The sequence below is a fragment of the Rhinopithecus bieti genome, unplaced genomic scaffold (assembly GCF_001698545.2).
Source record: "Rhinopithecus bieti isolate Rb0 unplaced genomic scaffold, ASM169854v2 scaffold_61570, whole genome shotgun sequence".
NCBI lineage: Eukaryota > Metazoa > Chordata > Mammalia > Primates > Cercopithecidae > Rhinopithecus > Rhinopithecus bieti.
In genome coordinates, this window is record NW_016823413.1 from 100,901 (window position 1) to 112,242 (window position 11,342).

At 34.5% G+C, this 11,342-nt stretch overlaps 1 protein-coding gene across 3 annotated transcripts in view; it reads left to right on the forward strand.

Moving 5' to 3' along the window:
* The window catches only part of TINAG (tubulointerstitial nephritis antigen), a 93,493-nt gene that overhangs the window by 72,250 nt on the left and 9,901 nt on the right, over positions 1-11,342 (forward strand). For all 3 annotated transcript variants that reach the window (XM_017861398.1, XM_017861397.1, XM_017861399.1), the window contains one exon: positions 9,008-9,053. In XM_017861398.1, coding sequence (XP_017716887.1) covers positions 9,008-9,053 — 46 coding nt within the window. The remainder of the gene's footprint in view (positions 1-9,007; positions 9,054-11,342) is intronic.

An 11,342-nucleotide genomic window follows, 5' to 3' on the forward strand; every position in this document is an offset into this window, starting at 1 on the left:
GTGTGAGAGATAGAGAGAGAGAGAGAGAGAGAGAGAGAGAGAGATAGAGAATTCTGATGAATGAATGAACCAAGAGTTTTGTTAAAAGGCATATGTTGCTATGGCAATTTGCAATGTCTTCTCTGCATAGAAATATGTAGGATATTAATGATTACTTCAATAAGACCAAAGAGAAAGTCAGCCCAAGTCTGTGCTACAATAAAAAGGAAACAGTTGCAGAAAAAACAAATTTTGCACATGATTAATGAGCACTAACTGTGGCATTAAGTGACAACTTTGATTTATTTTGATCCTTAAGATAAATGCATTAAATATTACTCTTCTCCATTCCCATCAATGTAACAATTGTGTTCATTACATTTCTTGATAAACTTGGATGTGATAAATGAAACCCTGGTTAGAATATTGCTATAATGACCCAAGTGTTTTCCCTACATCCAATCCCACACTTTTCCATTTATTAGTATATCTTGCTCACTATCACTAGTTTTATCTTCCTATGGCTGCCTACAATCCCTCTTTCTTCCAAAACTTTCATGGTTTCTCTGTGAATGCATGAAAGCCGGCTCCTTACATTATTTGATGCTCTTCTCTTTCAGATATACATTCATTTCCCCTGGCATCTTCTACAGATTATCGAAGGCCTATTATGCCTTTCCTCTTCACCACAGCTAGAAATGATTCTACTCTTTTCTGCCTTTTTCTAGTCCTAATTTTTATTGCTTGTGTTATTATCTGCTTCTAAGACACTAGCGATAATTCAGCCACTTAAGCATATAATCTTGAAATGTTATTTAACCTTTTGAGTCTCAGTCACTTTATCTATGAAATATATAAATTGAATTAGAGTCTGACTGGTTTTGTGATGCATGTGGTGTTGGCTACTCAACTCTACCATTAGCTGACATGGACAATATGCAAATAAATGCTCATGGATATTCCATAAAATTTTATTAACAGAAACGGGTGTCCCAGGCTAGATTTTGCCTGTAAACCATAGCTGGCCAACCCTTAGAGTATGCTATAATTTCTGAGTCTCCGTCCAGTACTAAGATTCTATGAGAAGGTTAAAGAGTCATTTCTATTCCTAACATCAAAGGGATAAAGTTTTCCCTTAAAGTTTCTCTTCATAAGATATTGCCCTAGTCAATTACCATTGATCATGATATATGATTTTGGTCTTTGCTCTCTCTTTGCTCAGCACATGTCACATTGCTGTAGATGTGTAGATGTTTTAATGCATATTCTGTCAGCATAGTAAATACAGAAGGACAGTTCTCTCAGTTCTACAGCAGGTCATTCTGACCAGAGTATGAACTGGGCACACACATTTATCAATTTTCTCCATACTTCTTTTCATAGGTCAAATTACATGTGATACTACACTTGTAATCTTCTTGCTTCCTGATACATCAGGATATAAGGAATATGGTAGGCATGGTATAGTGTTGTTTAGATAATTAACATTAGGTACACAGGATCATGTGTGATATTAATATTTTCATGCAAAAAATGCGATTTCATGAACCATCATCTGCTCGTCAATCTGTGATAAAATTTGTAGCTTCCTGGCAGAACATATCGATAAAAGTACCTGATCTTAGCTATATTGAACCCTAGGTTGATTAACATTTGGCTCAAGTAGAAAATTAAGGGGTGGTAGGGAATACCCACATTTCATTTTGCTTTCCCATGGAGTCTATTTTTATCCATCTTTAATGTAGCATTAATTAGCACTTTCTCATATTCAATACCACTTCATTTACTAGGCATGAGCTTTTCTTAAAAATGAAGTTCCTAAAGATCTCAGGTAGAACATTTATAAAAAAAAATAAAAGCCTGCATATCTTTGCCTTATTCTTCCTGTAGTTATCTTTCAAATCTTTGTGTAATGGGAACTAAGACTCTATCTGCAGTCTTACCTCTAAAAGCAAAATCCTATATCCAGTGTAGTCATATCATTGTTATTGACTTGAAGCCCATCTAGTGGTTTCTTTATCCTGGTAGCCTATCTGACTTTCATTTCCTTAATAGGAAGGGTTGGAGTTCTGTATCAGGTTATATGATATATTTGCTCCTTGTTTTGCTCCAAAATTTCCTGTCCAAGTATGGTGTCCTGCATAAAATGTGTTTACATGTCCACTGTTTTAAAACTGTTTTTTTTTTTAATCTGTCTGGATCTATATTCACTACTACAGAGTTTGTCTGCTCAGAAAACATGAATTTGAATCTCTAGTATCAGTCTATTGGGTACATGCAGAGATCCCAGAAATAGCAAATCTTCCAAAATATTGCAACATTTTGGTCTGGGTCATTCTGCTACAGTGTAATATAACTACCATCATAATAAAATAAAACTATTTTTCTTTTTCTTCTAACTCCAGATTCTTACATGGTTGTGAGGCTGGCTTTAAGGAATCCAATCCCTAAGTAAACGTGTTCTTACCATGTGAGTTAGGAAATAATTATTCTCATCACAGACGAATTCCTGTAGTGAAAGATTGTTTCAGAATTTCTTTTGGAAATTAGTTTTTCTTCGTTCCTAGCCTTATTGCTTGTCAGAAACACAGAAAACCCATTAATTTAAACGTTTATGTGTAGAGCCATATCAGCAGAGAAAATCCAAAAGAAGGTGAAGCAATTCTGTAACCACTGTCTTAGGCAATGATAAACTAACCTGATAATCAGAAACACATCTCTGTAAAATATGGAGTATTATACAAATGTGTTATTGTACAAGTACATTACTACTTGAAGTGTACAAATGTGTACCTCAAGTAGTGCACATTTGATGTAGCTATTCATTCAACTTTGAAATGCTGTTGCTAACCTCGACTCTTTCTCATCCCTTTCTTTCCATATAAATTGGCCAACAAATCATCACTTTTACCTTCTAAGTAGCTCTCAGACTTGTTCCCTCTTATTCATTCCCTCTGCCAAGGTACTTCAATTCACTGGCTCAACAAATATCTATTTATGGTCAACTATGTGAAAGTCATTGTCCTAGATGTTGAGGATACAACTGTTAAAAGAACAAACATCATTACTTTATGGGTCTCACATTCTTATTCAGAATTTCATTATTTCTTTCTTGAACTGCAAAATTAATCTTTTGCTTAGAGCCTGCTCTCCCTGGAGATTATATCCTACGCTAACACCAGAGCTAGATCATGTCACATTCCATATTCAAATGGCTCTTTATCACCAACTTTGTAAATGCCAAGTCTGGTAACCATGAATACTCTTGGAGGCCTGAGCCACACCTGCCTAACTTCATTCCCCACCACTCCCATCCCTTTCCTTCAGTCACATTGGACCAAGTGCTGCTCTTGGAATAGGCAGAGGTGAAGTTTTCATGGCTCTATGACTGCACCTGCTGATTTTGCTGTAAATTCTACACTCCCATGTCAAGAAGAAATTTCTACTCTACTCTGAAGAAAGTCATCTTTGCCTCTGGCACAGAGTTAATGTTTTCATCTGTTAACTTGTAGTAATTTTCAAAATATGCTTCTTTTTTAAAGTGACACTTATGTAATTCTATTTATTTATATTCTTGTTTTTCATTCCTCAATATCACTCCCATTAGATTGACAGTTTCTTGAAAGCAAAAGATGTGTCTTTTTTTGGCTAACCAGTAACTTGTTGAAAAAAAGTAGAAATTAACAGCTGTAGTACACAGGAGAGATTCTGTGCTTACCTTAAAAGGGTTACTTATGGGAATATAAATATTGCTTTAATAAAGTTATATTTTCAACCCTCTCTTATTTATGACATCTAATCTGACTTCACTGGGTGTATGGGCCTCATTGGCAAAATCTTCCAAAACCAAGGAAAAGAAAAAAAATCATTTAAAGTCATATGCAAATTATTCTGTTCCAATAATTTTACTATCTAGGCATAACTTAAAATAGGGTTTAGAGAAGTTTAGTGTTTAGCACACTTATCTAAAAAGAACAATATCCCTTTTAAAAGGAACATGCGTGGAAATATTAATAACCGTAGAAGTATAAGATCTTAAATCACTGTTTTATGGGTTTTAATACCTTACTCCGCAGGAACTTTATGGTCTTTCCATAAAGACTTTTCGTATTACATATAAAAAAGTAGTGTTTCTGGAACTCATGAAAAGTAGGCATATAAAATCTGTCCTGAAGGAAGAGCTTAAATAATTATGTGCATTGAGTGAGAGATGGAAACCCAGTCTCAATTCAGGGAGACAGAAAGGCTCAGGCAGCACTCATGCATCCTTAGGGAACGTGGTAGATGGGCTAAGAGCTGCCCAGATTTTTTTTCAAAACCAGCGTATTCCGAGATATTACTAAATTTTGAGGGAAAATGGTATTAATGGGTCTTAACAAATAATTGAAACAATTTAATGAAGTAGAAACAATTCCAAAGAACCGTATTAAGTGGATTTCCTTGAGGAAAACAAAACAAAACAAAACAAACAACAAAAAAGAAATAGCCAGTATTAAGATCTCTCAAACTTGTGAACCCACTATACTCACAAAGGTATAGAAATAACCTCGGTAGGCCGGGCGCAGTGGCTCACACCTGTAATCCCAGCACTTTGGGAGGCCAAGGCCGGAGGATCACTTGAGGTCAGGAGTTCAAGACCAGCCTGGCTAACATGGTGAAACTCCGTCTCTAAAATAAAATAAAATTAATAAAAATAATAAATAAATAAATGGGAGCTGAACAATAAGAACACATAGATACAGGGAGAGGAACAGCACACACTGTGGCCTGTCAGGAGGATGGAGAGAGAGGATAAACAGCTAATGCATGCAGGGCTTAATACCTAGATGATGGGATGATAAGTGCANCGGTGGCTCACGCCTGTAATCCCAGCACTTTGGGAGGCCAAGGCCGGAGGATCACTTGAGGTCAGGAGTTCAAGACCAGCCTGGCTAACATGGTGAAACTCCGTCTCTAAAATAAAAATAAAATTAATAAAAATTAAAAATAATATAAATATAAAAATAAAATAAAAAATAAAACTTTTAGTATTCTACTAAAAATACCAAAATTAGCTGGGTGCAGTAGCAATTGCCTGTAATCCCAGCTATTCGGGAAGCTGAGGTAGGAGAATCACTTGAACCTGGGAGGCAAAGGTTGCCGTGAGCTGATACCATGCCACTGCACTCCAGCCTGGGCAACAGAGTGAGACTGTGTCTCAAAAATAAATAAATAAATAAATAACCTCAGTAAAGTAAGATTCTGGTCTGTCTAAACAAATGTTTGTAAATAATCTTCAAATGAAGAGGTAAATGTAAAAGGAAATAGAGTACACAGTTATATTTAGAGCAAATATGAATATAATGAAGATCCTCATATCCTCAGAGACAGCCACTGACTTATAAGAGAACATTTGTGAAAATATATGCATATTTCTAGAATTTTCAACCTGTTGGTATAATAGCAAGCAAAGGAATAGTACTACAATTTAGGAACATACATATATTAGGAAAAAAATGCCCTCAAGAAGCCGGGAACTCTTTCCTGTAAGTGAATAAAATGAGTAGCCTTCTTGTTTTGCACTAGTTAATCTTTATTTTAGTTTAAATAAAGGTTTTAAGCACAGGAATTTGCTATAAGGTCATTGGGGAAGAACCCACAAATCTTTTTTTTTTTTTATGCAAGATCCCATAACTCTATGAAATATGTGATTGCAACTCTATGAAATATGTGATTGCCATCTTACAAACTGTCTAGAAAAGATAGAGGAGAGAAGAGATAGCTGAAGGTTGCAGTGCAAATGTTAAATCCTGTGATGAATGGACTTTGCTCATCATTTGACACAGAGGCTGTAACATAGGTGAACTAACTGCACAATAGCTTCTGTGGTGGTATTTTCCATGTGTGATATTTTCTTTTCATTTGAATTTTTCATAAAGTTTAACACCTTTTGTTAATTTTTTTATACCAGCACTTTAGTCTCTGAAACTATTAGACTCAGTTACCTTACTTTCCTTTTCCTCTGTCACCTCTAGTCAATGACTTGGATAATTGGTTTGGCTGCCCATTTTGAGAAAGCATATAACAATCTGAACGCTGCTATTCTCTCTGGGTTTAGAATGACTGGTGTTTTAAATGAGTATCTTAAAATTATATATAATAAACACGTTTCTTGAAAAGAAACTTAGAAAAACTCTAAAGAGCTGAAAGACTTGCAAGGATTGTTGTTGTCTTTTACATCATTGAAATTATTGTTTGGAAAATTGTAACAAAATATGTAGAAACATAATGAAAAATAATGGCAGTTGAACAAAAGTAAAAGTAATAGTTCGTACTTCTTGAAAGTTTCCATATTAAGGGATTTTATTTCACTTTTCATTTATTCAGTAATACTAAAATAATAAAAAGTATACACTACATTCTGAAGTTCCTCTTTTACTTTGTATGACTTTTCTATTTCTTCTTCTTCCCATGCACCATCCTCAATGCACTGAGCTCAAGAAGTCTGAAAGATCTTATAAAGTAGGAAGGAAACCTTTATCACTTTGCTTTATCCTCTTTTTAAATACTCTTAAAGTGTTTTATAGAATATATAAACTTTTTCTAAAATAGCTCTTTGAGGTTTTAATGACAAGCCTGACTTGCCCCTTTCCCATCTCCAGCCTCAGCTGAGTCCAGTGTAGTAGCTGAGCTTGGACAGACCCAAGGGAGAGAGAACAAATTATACTCAACTGCTACTTGTCTGTTTTGTTCAAGCTTCGTTACTGAGTCCAGCTTGTCATGCCTGAACCCTTCCTTCTTGATTGGGAGTTCTTTTGTAGGAGGCTCCACAGTGGCTTAAGCAGGACTGTCTCTACCTTCTCAGATATTGGGTCCCTCCTGTGCCTCTAATCTTAGAGTTAAATGATCCCTTAGATTCTTCTGATTTAGTCTTGGATTTTATATTTTGCATGAATAGCTAACATAAATGATAACCAGACCACCCGCAAGGAAGTTTGATTGAGTGGTAAAGTCTTTCTGAAATTGTTATGACAGCTTTTATAAATGGGTAGAAAATGAATGCTTGAAGATATCAGATGTGATCTACTACTTGAAGAAGGTAATGGACTTTGAATATTTTGGGGCACTTAGGATTGGTAAAGTTTTTTCAGTGATGATGGCTGTTTAAAGAAAAGTTACAAGAACATAAATGCAATTATAAAACTGGAAAATGTCTTTGGAAATTGAACCAGTTTCAACTTACATAGTTAACCACCCAGAACATTTGGAGCACTGTACCCTTGTATGCAGCAGAGAATAAAATGAGATGGCAGTCAGTGCAAATACCACTCCTAGTCTCTATCGGGAACAGGAGAAAGCAAAATTATTCTTTAGTGTTTTTGCACACCCCAAATCACTTTTTCTTCCCTCACCTTCATGCCAAAGGATCCAAATACATTATATGATTATATGATTTGTGTGTGTGTGTGTGTGTGTCACAAGAGCCCTACCATAAACTTGTCATCTTTAGGCAATACCTCCATGCTGTGATGCCATCATTCTATTCTGTACCCTATTAAAAATAGCCTTCTGCAAACTGACCATGTTGAAAATTTGTATCTCTCCTAGGTATGTTTGTTTTGTAATGGCAGACCATAGTTTCGCTTAAAGGAACCCAGCTGTTGGAAGTTTGAATATTAAGTTTAGGTTAATGGGGTAATATGTAGGCAGAATTAATTATGCACTCATAATTCACCAAATTACATGAAAGTAAGTACACACTGCAAATGGGGCCTATATGTCTGTAAAAGAAAATCAATATAATGTATTAAGAAGAATGTGAGACTTGGAGTCTTGGCTCAACACTTCCCAGTGTATGATATTGGACAAGTCTTCATTATCTCGGTAAATAAAACAGGTTAATAATACCTACTTCGCTGGATTTAATCATGAGGAAAAATGAAATCATGCAGGTTTAGGTCTTTTATGAGCTGTTAAGTGCTATATTCGGAATGGACCAGTCTGGGAATATAAGCTTCTGTATTCATACACACATGTGTTTACAAAAATTCTACGTTAGGCACAAAGCCACTTTATAAAATAATATGTATATATAAATATTTTTACATAAATTTCGTCTTCTACAAAATTGTCTGTGTTTCCATTATGGTTTATAACAGTAGTCCTAGAAATGTTAAGTTTATGCCATTTAAGGTAGAGTGGTAGATTTGTCTGGTAGAGTTTCAAGGGACTAGACATAAAGAGGACAAATATTTTTATCAATTTATGACTTTTAATTTCTCCTGTAATATGGTTGTACCTTCTTTTTTATTTTTTAAATTTAATCTTAATTTTTCTTTTTTTATTATTATACTTTAAGTACTGGGGTACATGTGTGGAACGTGCAGGTTTGTTAGATAGGTATACACGTGCCACGGTGGTTTGCTGCACCCATCAACCAGTTATCTATATTAGGTATTTCTTCTAATGATATCCCTCCCCTAGCCCCCAACCCCGAACAGACCCTGATGTGTGATGGTCCCTTCCCTGTGTCCATGTGTTCTCACTGCTCAATTCTCACTTGTGAGTGAGAACATGTAGTGTTTGGTTTTCTGTTCCTGTGTTAGTTTGCTGAGAATGATGATTTCCAGCTTCATCCATGTCCCTGCAAAGGACATGCACTTATCTTTTTTATGGCTGCATAGTATTCTATGGTGTATATGTGCCACATTTTCTTTATCCAGTCTATCATTGAGGATAAGTATTTTTTAAGTTCTTTTAAAAATTTTGTACCCCAGTTGCCTTAGTCTTTCTCTCCTGTGATGAATGAGTTTGATTTCAAGCCATTTATATATAGATGAGTCTGTTCTGTGCACATAAATAATGTTATGGTAAAGAAGAAAACTATACAAGCACATTTCTGTAGGGCAATAGTGATATTTCCATTGTGAAACAGGATGGGACAGAGAGAAAACACAAAATATGTAGGAATGACAATAATCTGCATTCTCTCAAGAAGCAAACCAAACATTTTAACCATACCAATCTTTATTATTGTTATTAATTGTAGATGGGGCACACTGAGAGGAGCACAAGGGCGGAAAGAAAAATTTTGGGTATGTATCTCTTTCCAGTTGAATTCCTGCTCTGAAGTGAATATGTTTGAATCTTCTGTTCCTCTGCCTGCTTTGTATTATTTAGTCACATCCTCAGTTGTGTAATATTGTTGATAACATCACTGTTTTCACCAGCACAAAACTCATTATAAACATTTATATTGTATGTATAGTTTTCCTCAACTCCTAGTATTTCAAATTATAAAAGAAAATCAGTGTTTATTTTCCCCAAGTTGAGAATCAACAGGGTAACTTTTTGTTCTATTATCTTCTATATTAAACTTAAAGTATTGATTAAACTTCCCTCATATATATTTATATGGCAATGAACTTGATGCTTTTGTTATGTTAGTATATACATCCTATAGGTTAAGGCTTTTTTTTCTTTTTGCCAATTATAACATACACATGTGTCTTTACTAAGAAAGAACCAATATCTAGTCTCAAAATAACAGAAAGTTTCAGGCAAGAAACTATTTGAAGAAGATTGGAACATATTATATCAAATATTCGGTTTATTACAACAAGCTGGTCAATTGTCCAAAGTCCTAATATTATATACCTTTTTATGCAGAGAGAATAAAGTCTAGATGGTAATACTTACCATGGCATTTAAATTTAAATGTACACACCAGAGGGCATATTTTGGCTTGCAAAACACTAGGTGCTAGAACTTGTACTCAGCAGAATGACTCTTGGTATATTTTTTCATAAGGCAATCACAGAATTCAATCACTCAATTATGTGTTCATACCTTATATTTGTGTTGTTGATATATGGAGGTATTATGCTTTTAAGTAGAAGGGTTCTTCTTTATAGTTAAACTGAGCTTTTAAAATTATTTTATCATTAAAATAAAATAATTAGTAGCCAACAATCAACATTAATGTCCAATAGCTAAAATAAATAAGTTATATACTAGGATATGTTATTTGAATACCTATTATTAAGTTGCTGCATAGGATTTTTATTAAATAAATTTGAACAGTTATTTAATCTTATAACAATGTAATATTTAGAGACAAAACCAAGTTCTTTGATTAATGTATTTAACTCACAACAGTTCTTAGCATATAGCACTTGATGGTCATTTGCTGAGTGAATATGAACGAATGAGGAAAACGTTTTGTGATCCTTTCATCCTCAACCTGATCATTCCCACCCTAGAGCCATACCTCTAGGTAGTGTACATGTGTACACACACACACTGAGTATGATTATGTACTCACTCATTTTCATATATTTAACCCATACATGGACGCTATCTCTTTTAAGTACATTGTTGTACTTACTGTCAATTCTGAATTTACTACTTATCAAACATCTTCAAAGAAAATTTGATTTCGTGGGGCTAGGGGTAATATTTCTTTTTGTTGTGATTTGTTTGATAAATTGTTGAATGTGAGCAGTAGAAATACAAGAATCAGACTAAAATTTATAATATTTTGCACATTAGTTGAGGCTTTTTTCTCTACTAAATTGTGTTCTCCTCATGAGTCAGGATCATATTTGACTTATTTACCAATATATGTCAAGGGTAAAGTATTGTGATTGGCACATAGTGAGAATATAAACAATACTCATTGAATGAGCAAATGAATAACTTTATGCATTCAGGAAAAACTAATCAAGTAATTAAAATAATTTTATTTTTTATAAAACATACTAGTGGTTTAATTAAAATATGAAATCTTTAAGTACTGTTGTACCATTTTGTAAAGAATTGTGAAAGGTCTGAGATATTATCCCACAGATATAGATGATATAGATATAGATATAGACGTAGCTAGAGATATAACACCTGGGTCAGAAGTAAAGAATTCTTAACAGATACTCATAAGTAGATCGACTACCAGAGTAATATAGCAGCATGCATCCCCCACACCTTAGTCCTACAGTGATGTGATAAGAGTCAATAAAATTTGTCTACACAGGTAGCAGTTTATATCTCATAAATGAGAGACAAGGAACAATAGATTTTCTCCATTTGTTTACAGGAGAGAGACAAGCAGATTCCTCCTTCCCCAACAGGAAGGAAAAATCTTTCATTCCATTATGATGATTTGAAGAGGATTCTATGTTCTCATCATAAACTTTAGGAACATAAACATATCTTTCCAAGGGCCGGATAAACAGCAGATAAAGTCTCCAGATGATGGGCTGCATCTCTTTTGAGATGTAAATACCGAAGGAGATAATGTCCCCATACTTCTGACACCTTACAGCTTACTTTAGGACCTTGTCTCTGCTCTCTTTGAACCTCTAGAAGAGATAAAAGAAGTTTTTTTT